This window comes from Octopus bimaculoides, chromosome 17 (assembly GCF_001194135.2).
Source record: "Octopus bimaculoides isolate UCB-OBI-ISO-001 chromosome 17, ASM119413v2, whole genome shotgun sequence".
Taxonomy (NCBI): domain Eukaryota; kingdom Metazoa; phylum Mollusca; class Cephalopoda; order Octopoda; family Octopodidae; genus Octopus; species Octopus bimaculoides.
Window position 1 is genome coordinate 6,527,008 of NC_068997.1, and position 14,352 is coordinate 6,541,359.

Below are 14,352 nucleotides of genomic sequence, written 5' to 3' on the forward strand. Positions count from 1 at the left end.
AAAAGAGTGCTCAAATACCAGAGGTAGAGTAATATGCTTTATTTAAAAGCGGCAGAAATGTAACAAAAGACTTACTCAGAGTTTCACGTTCCCTTTCATCGGACAGTTTTGTTAGATAAACGGGAACGAGAAACAGTCTTTTGTTATATTTCTGCTGCTTCTAAATAAAGTATATATATATAAGTATATATATATATACGTGTATATTTACATGTACATACGTGTATACATATATATATACACGTGTGTATACGTACCATCATCATCGTTTAACGTCCGCTTTCCATGCTAGCATGGGTTGGACGATTTGACTGAGGACTGGTGAAACCGGATGGCAACACCAGGCTCCAATCGAAATTTGGCACGCATATACATATATACGTGTATATACGTATGCATATGCGTATAAACATATACGTATATCTACGTGTGTATATATACTTATATAAACGTATATAGATATTGATCTTGGCCATATGGCCGAACGTATGTGTATGTATATATGTACGTATATATGTATATATACAAATATATTCGCATATACATGCATATTCACGTATATATATGTATTTATATATATACGCATATATGCTATATATGCGTATATACGTATATAATATATGTATATATGCCTATATACGTATATATACGTTTACATATGTATGAATATACGTATGTAGGTATATATATACGTATGCGCAAGTATATATACGTATAAGCAGCACAAGGCCTAGGGAGGTTTACCCATCATTTTTTCAGTATGAGGGGTTTTGTGCATTTTACCAAAGGATTAATAAATGAGTAAACAATGGCAGAAACTAATCGAAAAGATAATTTTCATTTATTGATGGGATCACTTTGTTTTTTGTCATTAAGTAGTTTGATAAAACCAAAATAGTTTAGTCAAATGATACACTATTTGGAAAAATTGTGGCTTCCAAGTAACTGATCACTTCTTTTTGTTTTTCTTTTTATTCCCAACACCAAGAGAAGCTGGATCAACTCCTTGCTTCAGAGCAAGTTGGCGCTTTAATTCTAACAGCTCAGCAACTTCACCATCAATGACACTTTTCTCAGCTTTATTGGCTTTCAGTTCCCGCACTTTGAGACCCTAAAATACAAATTGACGTCATTCAAAATTAAAACATGAACACATTTCAATTTTTAACTAAATTCACAACAAAAACTATGCTTCTGTGAGAGTATGGTTTTATTCTTTGATTGGTTTCAGTCAGAAACCTATGTCTTGGGGCTCTGCCTTCATGGATTTCAAGTGATTACTTTCAACCTTAATCCCTTTCCTCAGAATGGTATTTAGTTTACAGATTCCAGTTTTTCGAATGACTAAAGGCACTTTTGGCAGACATACAGTGGCACACTAGTAAACAAACAAACATACATCATATGAGGGCACATGGCCAAGTGGTTAGTGTTGTACTTGTGATTGCAAGACCGTGATTTCAATTCCTAGACCAGGTGGTACATTGTGTTCTTAAGCCAAACACTTCATCTTGCATTGCTCTACAGTCACTTTTAACACCTGTTCAGACTTTAATGGAGAGAGTGGGCCAATGTATGGCACAAGCATTTCATCTCGCTATAACAAACAAAATCATTTGTGCGGGTCATTCGACAAAAGCCAAATGCTCATACATTGTCTTCAATGGAAGAGTCCATCATAGATAAAGATCCAATGATCTAAGTGTAGAAAGCTTCAAGATAGTCCATGATAAGTATAAGAAATATAATTAAGGTATCCTCGGCCAGGTGAGTAGCTAGCTGATTACCCCTCATTCAGTAATTATTACATCAGAGGATCTGCCAGCTAAGAAATGTGTATGTGTAAGCTTCTGCAGTTTTTGTTAACCAAATATCATGCCCAAGGCTTTGATCAATCTGTGGCTACGATAGTAATCATTAGCCCAAAGTGCAACTCAGCAGCACTCAGACTGGGACCATGTGCTTGTGAAACAAATTAGTCACAGACTTTGTTTGTGTCTAAGTTTAAACAAACAGGCCAGAAACATGTTACTATATTTAAAATTATTCTATACTTAAAACAGGTTTCTATATTCAAAACCATATTTCTATATTTAAAACGCGTTTCTGTATCTAACTCTTTACCATTCAAATTGGTCATATTCAGCCAACTTATTTCTGTTTAAAACTTAGTAATAAAAGTTTGTTTTGAAAAGAGCTCATTTGCTTTAAAAAAGATTGACTCCGCAATACTTACAACTCCCAGGTGCACACCTGTGCATCATTACTCGACCTACAAGAAATAGCAGCCCAATCTCCTTCAAACCACATCTTACTATGTTCAAAAGAATCATATCTGAAAAGGTGGGATAATCATGGCTGGAATGTCTTTGATCAAAGACCAACTAATCTGGATCTAAACAACAATATGCTCAGTAATTAAGATTACAAAAGTTTAAAATCGATTACCTGTTCTGTTACTAACTGGTTTAAACTTTCTACGTCTGCTTCTGAACCAAGTGTTGCAGCTGCAGCAGTTTGGTTGGTCTAAAAACAAGAAACAAAATAAATCTTTTAAGGGTCAAAATAAACCTACTGTATACCACAGCTACAGGGCATAGTTGTGTGATGTTTGCTTCCCAGCCACATGGTTCAGTTCCACTATGTGGCACCTCAGGCTGACCAAAGCCGTGTCAGTGGATAGAAACTGAGAGAAGCCTGTCATGAGTGTGTGTGTGTGTGTATATATATATATATATGACAACACCCAAGGTTTCGCATCCACTGCTCATCAGACTACATAAATACAAAATTTAAAATATCTACATCACAGACATGATGAAACACTCAGAACTTGAGGAATACATCTTATGATGGGAGATCCAATTTTCCAGTAAGTAACGCTTGAAATGAATACATTTAGAAAACACTTCTTTATGGCGCCAGGTTTCTAATAGTCCTAAAGAATTTTGGCTCTCTCCGTAATGCAGGTCTTGCAATTGCGACTTCACATTAATATACGGGTCCAGATGATCAATTAATTTCCACCTGATGTCACACGGGGTCCGTTGATCTTTGAGGTGCCATACATGGGACAAACCATCTTTCTGGGACTCTGAAGGATGACTGGTGGTTAAGAAAACGTTGCTTGAACAAAGTACTCGCAGAACCAATACATTTACACACATGGGATGTGGCCCTATTCGTACCCCTGGTATCATATGGCACAGGGCTGGTCATCTCATCGGTGTCAAAGATAAATATTTGGTCATCTTCTGAGGTGGCGGAACTGGGAATGGCGGATACCTCTTCCAAGTCGCTGGTCCTAGATAGGTCATTATTTCTAGGTGTGGCGTTTGTACTGGCAGTAACATACATTGTGGACCTGGTTACTTTATCTGTATCTATGGTTTGTTCATTATCCATGGCAGTGGTACCAGGGTCTTTGGTGATGCTCGTCCCGGACTGGTTATTATCTCTGGGTGTGGCAATTGTATTAGTGTGAGAACTGGTTAATCCATTAATAATATTACTGTTATTGCAAAGCACCTTTCAAGCACTGGGCCTCATAGAGGCAAGCAACTGGCACCTGTACCGGTGGCACATAAAAGCACCTATTACACTCTCAGAGTGGTTGGCATGTTAGGAAGAACATCCAGCTGTAGAAACCATCCCAAATCAGACTGGCAGCTAGACTTGAATCCTTTAGTTATGACTGGGAGGCCAATGATAAATATAGGAAGGGGCTGAGAACTGAGTCCTGGTGAATATCAATTGTACACTTAATTTATCACAGTGTCCTTATTGACAGCACCCCTGTACATGACCTGTACAGTTTTCACAAGCCATTCATCTATCCTTAGCTTCAGAGAACACAATATGACAGAGCGAGTTGACAGCTTTCTCCAATTAAACAATTGCCTAGTAAAATGGTTTATTCTTAGCTAGATACTTCTCCTGCAATAATTGTCTGACTGACAGCATCAGTAGTACTTCTATACCCAGCACAAAACAACCAAAGTGCATCTCATCTGCTCTAATTTTGTTTCTAATTTATTGGCTTATAACTTTCTCTGTAACATTTATGGCCTGGACCAGCAATTTCATAACTCTGCAGTTATTTCTGTTATTGACCCAGAAGTCTGATGCAGGCTTCTGCCTGGCTGGCTCCTGTCAAACTGTCCCACCCATGCCAGCATGGAAGGCAGACATTAAATGATGATGACTGACTCTTGTAACAGTTGACTATAATGCTGCCATGACACCTTCCTAAATAACCTGATTAACTACATAAGTCACAAGTGACTATATCCTGTTCTACCAAATATTTAAAGTATCCCAGTAGTAATTCCTGATGGGCCAGGGGCTTTCTCTGTCTTCATATCCTTAATTGCCTTATCTATCATACTGCTGTCAACTAGCACAGTTTGTCCCTCTGTTGGGTTCACATTGGGAAGATTTCATTTTTTTCCCCCATGCATTCTCTACATTCAATAGCTTTTCATAATAGCACTTCCATACCTTTTTCTTATCAGTCACTAATTGCAAGCATACCATCATTAGCCATCTATACATACTTCTCACCCACATCATCTTAATTCTCTCTGAGACACTGTCTAGCAATGTGCAACACCTCTCATCTCTGATCCTCATACTGTAAAACATTGGCGGACACCTCTTCCTTTCTGCTTCTGTTCTTGCTACATAAACGCGTTGCTTATTCGTTTCAGCCATTAGACTATGGCTATGCTAAAGTATTACTTTTGTGGGTTTTAGTCCATTATAAGCATAAGTTAATTCATTCTCTTCTTACCAAAACTCTGACTATCTAACTTTCCTATCACTCTCCAAACCCAAGTTCTATTCCAGTCCATCGCACTGCTTCACCTCCTCCACCTAGAATGGATGGTGGTCCTGCAAGACAACCATTCCTCTATCTCCAAATTTTGTAATGAGATCATCAAATAAACAAGTCGTAGAAGAAAGGAGTAAAAGTTGTTTTGCAGAGAAACAGAGAAATCCTTAGAAACACAAAAAGAATTACTAACTTTGTTTGATGCTGCTGTCGTCAGTGTTGAAGAAAACTTTTTCTTCAGTTCTTGGATGAAGTCATATTCTAACTTTTGAAATAATGGCTTTGGCTGTTAAAAAAAAAAAGGTAAATTTTAGTTTATTTAATATGAACACAACCAACAGGTGTCAATATCAATATTTTTATAGTTGACAATTAAAAAAAAATGCATTCAAATAAAAGACAATTTGGAACATTGGCAACATAAACAATACGGTGGCTACTAAAAATCAATAAAAATTCCTTTGACTCAGAAATGCATTGATTTTTATCCAGTTCTAGTCTTCATAAAATTAATATAACTTCACCTGCAACACATGGCATTAATATAACCAGCTTTTACAGCTCCAAATCAAAGTTTTACTAAACCAATAATAAAATAAAAGATATATCACTTGGACTCTCAGAAGTTTATTGCAAAATGTTAATAATACCTACCTTACCAATTTTATGTCCAGCTGATAAATAACAGGAAAAATTATTAAGAATCACGTTTTTCTCAGGAGGAAATTGCATTTGTAATTGAATAGTGGCACTTGTCTGAGGCATAAAGGGTTGCAGTAGCACTGATAACAGAGCTGCAATATTGCTAGATAAACTGACAATTGTGCCAGCACGTTGCCTGTAAGAAAAAAATAAAGTTTGATTACTGAGGTAAAACTAAATAACAGTAATAATGTTGTTTTACTTTGCATTCTATTTGAAAACAGCCCTAAACAATCTGATTAAACAAGTTTCACAAAAAATAAGACAACTGTCATCATCATTTAATGTCCACCTACCATGCTGCCATGGGTTGGATGGTCAAGCAGGAGACTGCACCAGACTTCTGTCCATTTTGGCACGGTTTTTATGGTTGGATGCCCTTCCTTACACCAACAACACCCAGCAGAGTGGACTGTAAGAGGAAATATTAGGGACTGGCTTGTGAATGCCATACAAGGGAACTGTCAGCCATGAGTACAGGTAAAAAGTTCATCATAGTTTAGTACTTGTTCTCCCATTATTTATGATAATCTTCCAGCTCATCATTTAACGTCCACTTTCCATGCTGGCATGGGTTGGACTGTTTGACTGAAAACTGGTAAGCAAGCACAGTATATCGCCAAAGGTCTTGGTCACCTGTCACTGCCTCCATGAGGCCCAACACTTGAATGGTGCTTTTTACATGCCACTGGCACAGGTGCCAGTCAGACGGCACTTGATCAGCCATGACTACAATTTCACTCAGCTTCACAGGACTTCACAAGCACAGCATATCGCCCAATGTTTGACGGATGCTTTTAGTGTGCCAGTTACACAGCGCTGGCATCAGCCATGACAAACAATCTCACTTGGCTTGATGGCCATAACAGAGGCATTTCAGGGCAGCTACCCTTGGGAACTACTAAATGCTGATGAGCTTATTCTTATACTAGAATTTTTAACAGACTTAGAAAATAAATTCCAGGTTTGGAAGCAAAACCTTAGTCTGAAGGGCCTTAAAAATTAACCTAGAAAAGAGCAAAATTGTAGTAAGCAAGAAGACAGGGTTCTTTCCCCTTCAGGTAAGTAGCCAGACTCAATAAGAAAGCTGTAGAAAGGAGAGATGTAAATAAACAGAAGCAAGCATGGCTGTGTGGCAAGAAGCATACTTCCCAACCACATGGTTCCTGGTTCAGTCCCACTGCATGGCACCTTTAGCCTCAGGTCAACCAAAACCTTGTGAGTGGATTTGGTAGATGGAAATTGAAAGAAGCCTGTTGTATGTGTATATATGTACTAAATGATAAAGATCCTTCCCAAATTAATGTCCTGGTATCCGTGGCGTATATATTCCCCTTTTGGACAAGACACTGGTCTGTCGCAGGATTCCTCATTTTTGCCAGCTGAGTGAACTGGAACAACACGAGATAAAGTGTTTTGCTCAAGAACACAACACATCGCCCAGTCCAAGAATCGAAACCACAATCTTACAATCATGAGTTCAACACTCTAACCACTAAACTACACAGCTCTATGTATGTACGTGTATGTATGTATTTATGTTTATGCTTGTTCCCAGACACTGCTTGATAACTGGTGTTGGCGTATTTACATCCCTGTAACTTAGCAGTTCAGCAAAAGGGACTGACAGAATAAGTACCAAGTTTTTACAAAAAAGGTACTGGGATCGATTTGTTTGACTAAAATTCTTCAATGTAGAGTCCCAGTATGGCCACAGTCAAGTGACTGGAAGAAACAGAAAAAAAATATAATAAATATCATTACTGCTCAAGTGGTGTTAATATGAAGACATACAAACACACACAGACACTCTCCCTCTCTTATGTGTGCATGCACACACACACACACTCACCATAAGCTTCCATAAAATTTTTATCAATCAACATCTATTCACAAGGCATTGATCAGCCTGAGAGGCTTTAGAAGAACCAAGATTCCATGCAGTGAGGTCAAACATGAAACAAAAGGGCGGCCGTACCTGCAACGTTAATACATTTAAAGCCCCAGCAGTCATTCTTTTAACTTCAAATTGATGTAAATATAGAAGATAAAATTTCTGGAAATGTTTACATGAATTTCTGAAAAATAAATATTTATAAGAAATTTGTGAGTAATGAATGACTTACTTCTCCTCATTGGTCCCTTTCACTAAAACCCAAGGTTTGTGCATCTGCATATACTGGTTACCAAGAGTGGACATTTCAAGCAAGATTCGAAGACTATCACGCATTCTGAAATTTAACAAATAAGAGGAGCAAAGTTTTAGTATTTCCAGCTGTCAATTTACTTAATATTGTTAAGTAGACAGGCTTACTGCTGTGTTTCTATAGTGCTAACAATATCAGGCCTGGGCCCCTGCGTCTGATTTTACCCTTCACCTGGTGAGTTGTAACAGTAATTACAAAGGGACCAGCAGCCTTGTCACGCTGAATCTCCCAAAGAACTACATTACGGATACACGTGTCTGTGGAGTACTCAGCCATTTGCACATTGACAAGTAGGCTGTTCTGTCGATCAGCTGGAACACTCATCATCATAATTGACGGAGAGGCAGTCAAATTTAATAGAGTTTACCACAATAAGAAACAGAGATGAAAGCAACTGCTGCAAAGGTTACACAGGCAAGAAAAATGAGGACTGAAAAGAAAACAGCAACTTACTTGGTACATTCCATGTTTTCTATATAACGATGCAAAAGCTTGTTAATTTGAGCAATGAGTTTTTCATCTCCCTCAGTTAGGTCCATAGCCTGAATTGTCTGTTGAAAACTGTTACTGACAAACATCAAGGCTCTACAAAACAATTAGATTTTCTTCATAGAATGAAAAGTATTTAGAAACTGTTGAAACAAGAAAACTATTAAAATCTAGGATATAATTTAGCAGACAAGAAATAATACCAAGTTAAGGAAAACTCTAACAGAATTTAACTAAATTCTGCTTTCTATAGAAATATTTAACAATTATCTAATTAAAAATGATTCTTACTGGAAGAGAGAGAGAGAGATTTACCGATTAATAAAGTTTCCTATGTTGTTAAGTAATTCACAATTGTTCTTCAATTGGAAGTCATCCCAAGAAAATGCAGTATCCTAAAAATAAAGTCATTAAAACATACAAAATACAAATTTGCATCTCAATAACAATTACAACAATAGCTTACATGGGCACAAGAGCAAATGTTGGTAAGCTGGTGATGCACCAGTAATATCCTGATAATATTTACTTTCTAAGCAGCATATCTTCAGAGTCAATCCATCTTATTAATAAGAATACCTACCACACAAAGTATTAAATATAACTTAGTTTTTTCTCTATGCCAATGCTACATGTTTGACCCTTTTCACCAAACATTTCCAGCCATTGTGTCATGCATATCTGCAAGTGTGCCGCAAGTTTTTGAGTCAGTTCAAAATTGCACAAATATTTAGAAAACTTGTCTTTAAAGCTCCACACTGCACAAATAGCCAACTCTGAAATGTCTGCATTAATTCCTGCTTTAAAGCTATTTTAATATTTGTTGTTGTTTTATATAACAAAACCTATAAAGACACTGAAGGTAAGGTGTGCTGTATTACATTTAAATTTTCATTCAATGAACCACTGAGAAGAAAAATTGAAAAATCACTCCATCGACTAAAACATCACTGACACTTCTGTCTGCACCAACACTGCAGTCTGCACCAACACTGCAGTCAATGATAATTTAGTGAAATCACATATAGCGAGAAAATTAGCCAAATTACTACTAACGAGATAAATATTAAGAGAGAAACAATAAATGAGCAGAGTTTACAAGTTTGTCTTTCTACAACAACACAAGTCAATAACTATGACTCTCCTAAAATGTTTGATAGTCTAAAGATGGATCAGCAAAGACAGAGAATAGAAAATTCGACAAGCATCAAGCTTCCATATTCATAGATTAGATTGTGTAAAATGCTCATAAATTAAAGGAAAATTTAGAACTATACGGATATTCCATGTAAGGAACAGTTGTTTTACATCCTTTTATGGGTGGGATTATGAATTGTGTCTTTTTTGGGGGGTGGACCAACTGATCTTTCCTGTTGAGGGCCCTTGTTAGTGCTAACAATCAAGTTGAAGTGGAATCCATTTCATTTTGCAGATAAAATTTTGATTACGGTAAAATTGTAATAATGTGTGAACTTAAAAGTAAATGATGAGCAGGTAGTGAATTATCTTAACCTCATAGCTCTCATGTTATCTCACTTGTATGGATTTAAGGTGAATTAGCAAGAATGGATTTAAGAAAGAAAAAAAAAAAAAAAAAAAAAGAAAGACAGCATTTCAAATGTAATGTTTTAAATCTAATGTTGGGAAAGTATCTGGGAGAAACAGTGAATTGTAGAATGGAAATCTGTTTTGCTCAGTAACTTCATAAAAAGTTTGTTACATCACAATATTAATATAACAAACCAATAATGAACATTGTAGGCAGTCACTCAACCTGCAACAAATAGTAACCAAATTTCTCTCTAAAATGGAAGGACACATTGAACGAAGATGTTTTTGCCAGTATACAAAATGACAGGAGAGTTACTCATGGTTGAAATACTTCTAACTAAAGGTCAGCTCAATCAGGGATGACCTCAGCCTAAACAAAAACAAGTTTCTTTTGACATTGGAACACTGGTAGAACTAAATGATTGAATAGCAGATAAAGTGTGGTACCTGACTGCCACACACCTCACCATAGATGAGTGAATCCTGCTACAAACTAAATAGGGACATAATAAGATTATGAAGTAAACCAAGAAACTAATTAGTTAAAATTATATCCTTAATGATGATGAGAACAATCATTAACTAAATTACTAATTCTGATCAATGAAAGCAAAGGGGTAACTTCAAAATTTTAATTGATCTTAATTAAAAATGGAATGCAGCGAGGAGTAAGTGAAACCTGTGGCAGTGCTATCACAATTGGGGACATGTTTTGTTTTGATCTGATCAGACCTTATGAACAAATCAATCCTAGAATGACTTGAGAAAGTTATTTGTTGATGAATGTCTAACCAGAGATTATAAAATTTTTTTCTGAAAAGGAAACATAAGAAGGATCCACACACCTGAGATTCTGGACGCATGTAGACCAGATAAAAGCGGAATATGTCAGCAGGTATTCCAGTATCTTTTGCATTGTTACCAAACACACCAACGCCACGACTCTTGGAGAACTTTCCATCTTCATAATTAAGGTATTCTGAAGTAAATCATTGAACAATGATGAAACAATTAATAATACGTAATTAATGATCAGTGAGTCGTTAATCTTGTCACAATGAACATGGTTTCAGGAAAGATGCCTCTAAGCTCGATTCATTTTAGTTAAAACAACATCCTAACCCTAGTCAACCGCTCAGCCAGCAAAAGACAACACATACCCAGCAGTCTAAAAAAAAAAAATAGAAAGATATACTAAAAGACAAGATGGTCACAGTTGGAACACCTTAGATCAAAACTCTATCCAATAAAAGTTGACTTAAGGCTACACAACAATAGCATTCTGTCTGCTGATGTGTGCCACTGCTATCCACTTATTAATAAAATTCTGCAGTCTCTATGGTTGAAATCTATCAAAATCTAGAGATTGAGATTTGCAATTTATTAAGACAACGTAGAAAGATGCAAATGGGTATACTGGGCTTTGTATATTAGTACCCCAGTGTCACTTTGATGGCATGCATTGCTCTCTTACACAATAATAATAATTCTTTCTACTATAGGCATGAAGCCAGCAATTTTGAGTGGGGGTGGGGCAGTCAATTACATCTACCCCTGCCCTAAAAGGGGGGGGGGGGGTATAAACAAACAAATATAAACAGGAATTAAAACTAAATTAGTCTTGGTTTGCTTGAAGCTTATTTTCTCTTTGGAACACAAGAATAATGAAACGAAACTTGTCACTCACCTGTAGCAATGACACTGTCAACCAGAGTATAATTTGGGTCGGCACCCAGCAATGTAGCAGGAAAGATAACACTATGAAAGGGTACATTGTCTTTACCTAAGAAATTATACATTTGTACCTGTTACAAAGAGAGAGGAAAAAAAAAGAAAAGAAAAAAAAAGAAATAGAATTTCAATTTACGTTCAACAACATTCTTTTTTACACATAATATATAAACTAACATCCACACAAAATGATGGTTTATCATTTAACAGCTGTGCAGTCCATGCTGGCATGGACTGGACAGCGTGAGAGGATCTTTCAGCTGCAGGACTGCATAAAGTTCCAATGTTAGCTTTAGCAGAGTTTCTATAACTGGATGCCTTTCTTAATACCAATCACGTTATTGTGTGTAAAGTGGTGGACTTTTTCATGATAGCAGCACTAGTGAGAAGGTGACAAAAGAAGAGGGAGAAAAAAAAAAGGAACCCAACTAATTAAGGAGAGAGCCTAGATGAGATGCAGTTTGGTTTTGTTTCAAGGAGAAGCACCACTGATGCTATATTTCTGGTAAGATAGCTACAGGATAAATACATAACCAAAGACAAACCTCTGTACTCGGCTTTTGTTGACTTAGAGAAAGCCTTTGACAAGGTCCCCCAATCCCTTATCTGGTGGTCAATGTGGAAACTAGGGATAGACCAGTGATTGGTGAGAGCTGTATAAAGCCTTGTACAGAGATGCTGTCAGTAAGGTAAGGGTTGGCAACAAGCACAGCAAAGAATTCAGGGTACAACTAGGGGTTCACTAAGGATCAATCCTCAACCCTCTCTTGTTCATTATAGTCCTCCAGGCAATAACAGAGGAATTTAAGACAGTCTGTTCTTGGGAGCTCCTCTATGCAGATAACCTTGCTCTTATAGCTGAATCACTACCAGAACTACAGAAGAGGTTCCAGGTAGGGAAACAAGGTCTAGAATCAAAGGGCCTTAGACTTAACCTAGCAAAAACCAGTCTTAGTAAGTAGGAAGTGGACAAATCACAAATCCTTTCTGGTAGATGTACGTGCTCGATCTGTAGAAAAGGCATAGGTAGAAGCTCAATAAGACGCACCCAGTGTAAGCTTTGGACACATAAAAGTTTCAGTAATATCAGAGGAAGGCTAACACAGAGAATAGCTTTTGTATGTGGAAGCTGCACAGGTACAATAAACACTGAAAATGTGCAGAAAATAGACTCCAGCAACTGACAGCTGTGTAAAGAAGTGCTAATCTCAAATTGTGGAGGGAACCTGTGGTAAAGGTAGACCTAGGGAGATATGGGATGAGGTGGTGAAGCATGATCTTTGAATTTTGAGCCTCACAGAGGCAATGACTTGTAACCGAGACCTTTGGCAAGATGCTGTGTTTCAGAAGATCCATCAAGCCAAGTGAAATCCTAGTTGTAACTGATTCTTGTGTCATGTAACTGGCACGTAAAGAGCACTTTTCAAGCATTGGGCCTCATGGAGGCAAAGTGGTTGTTTTCTTTTCAAGTATTGGGCCTCACGGAGGCGAGTTCCTTTTGAGCAGAGGGGCTCACGAAGGCAAAGTGACTGGGTTCCTTTCGCGTGTTGGGCCTCTCAGACGCAATGACCGAGACCTTTGGCATTATGCTGTGCTTGAGAAGAAGACCCATTGAGACAAGTAAAACTGCAGTCGTGGCAGATACTGGTGTCATGCAAATAGCACCCGTGCCGGTGGCACGTAAGAGCACCCATTACACTCTTGGAGTGGTTGGCGGTAGGTAGGGCATCCAACCATAGAAAACCATGCCAAATCAGACTGGAGTCTGGTGCAACTCCCCAGCTTGCCAGCCCTGGTCAAACTGTCCAACCCAGGCCAGCATGCGGATGTTAAATTATGATGATGATCATCATGATTATTATTATTATTATTAGTTAGTCAGTACACACCTGAGATGAATTTTTCCACCACTGTTCCCATTTCTCAGTATAATTAGCTGTGATGGAGATGTAGCCAATTGGAGCATCAAACCATACATAAAAGACCTGGTCAAAAGAAAGAAAAAAACATTGGTCATTTTAGTCAGTCCGATAAGAGCAAAATGTGTTTTGTCAGCTGGAAAATTAACTGGAATGTTAAACCTGAAAAAAGTTTGGGTCTAGTTTGTACTACGCATGTAGTAAATATGCTGCTCTTCAGTTAATTAAGGTGTCAAATACTTTTAGGTACATCAAGTGCCATATGGTCCTGTGTTAATAATATTTTAGCCTCATGGTCAAAAGATAGGAAAAAAAATGAGAAAAAGACAAAATTGTATATCTCATAGAAGAGAAGCTGATATGCCTCGACCATCTTGTCTTTCACTGGTGTGCTCATCCTTAGAATCTACAGGCATACATCAAGCTAAAGACATTAAATTATGTTGTCCAAGGTACACTATGTGTGAAAAAAATATTGGGATGGTGATGGATGGAATGTCTCAGATCACAGATTTTTTCAATTAGATTATGTGGGCTAAACAACTACAACAGGTAAGTGAGTGGGGAGGGGTAGAAGGAGAAGAGACAGTGTGTTCGTAGTGTTAAAACTGCAGTTCAGATAATCTAAACAGTGGTGCAGTCGAGCTATGATATATTTGGAAGAAATCTTTGGGTTATTTGGCTGGCTATTTGCACGCTAAAAGAGTGTTCAATCAGAGCTGACGTGAAGCAAACCTCTTTCTTTCTCCAACTTCATTTTGTCTGTTGTTTCCACTTCCGTACATGTCTAACTCTTCCCTCTAGACAGCATTCCCTCTTCTTTCACCAGCTTTTCTACCACCTATTTCTCCCTCTCTATCTGACGTTACACAACAATGATCTCAGGTTACAGCTCAGAAACAATATAATGAGTGGGGGG

The 14,352-nt window shown here is 37.5% G+C and overlaps 2 protein-coding genes across 5 annotated transcripts in view; one reads left to right on the forward strand and one right to left on the reverse strand.

The window, feature by feature from the left end:
• LOC106868700 (peroxisomal membrane protein PMP34) overlaps window positions 1–14,352 on the forward strand; it is a 121,389-nt gene that overhangs the window by 105,567 nt on the left and 1,470 nt on the right. The gene's annotated exons all lie outside the window — the stretch shown is intronic.
• LOC106872492 (methionine--tRNA ligase, cytoplasmic) overlaps window positions 820–14,352 on the reverse strand; it is a 40,825-nt gene continuing 27,292 nt past the window's right edge. For all 4 annotated transcript variants that reach the window (XM_014919512.1, XM_014919510.2, XM_052973853.1 and 1 more), the window contains 10 exons: window positions 13,404–13,499; window positions 11,471–11,588; window positions 10,629–10,762; window positions 8,548–8,627; window positions 8,197–8,328; window positions 7,663–7,767; window positions 5,489–5,672; window positions 5,028–5,120; window positions 2,449–2,526; window positions 820–1,111 (listed from right to left, as the gene is read on the reverse strand). In XM_014919512.1, the coding sequence (XP_014774998.1) occupies window positions 950–1,111; window positions 2,449–2,526; window positions 5,028–5,120; window positions 5,489–5,672; window positions 7,663–7,767; window positions 8,197–8,328; window positions 8,548–8,627; window positions 10,629–10,762; window positions 11,471–11,588; window positions 13,404–13,499 (1,182 nt within the window). In that variant the 3' untranslated portion in view covers window positions 820–949. The remainder of the gene's footprint in view (window positions 1,112–2,448; window positions 2,527–5,027; window positions 5,121–5,488; window positions 5,673–7,662; window positions 7,768–8,196; window positions 8,329–8,547; window positions 8,628–10,628; window positions 10,763–11,470; window positions 11,589–13,403; window positions 13,500–14,352) is intronic.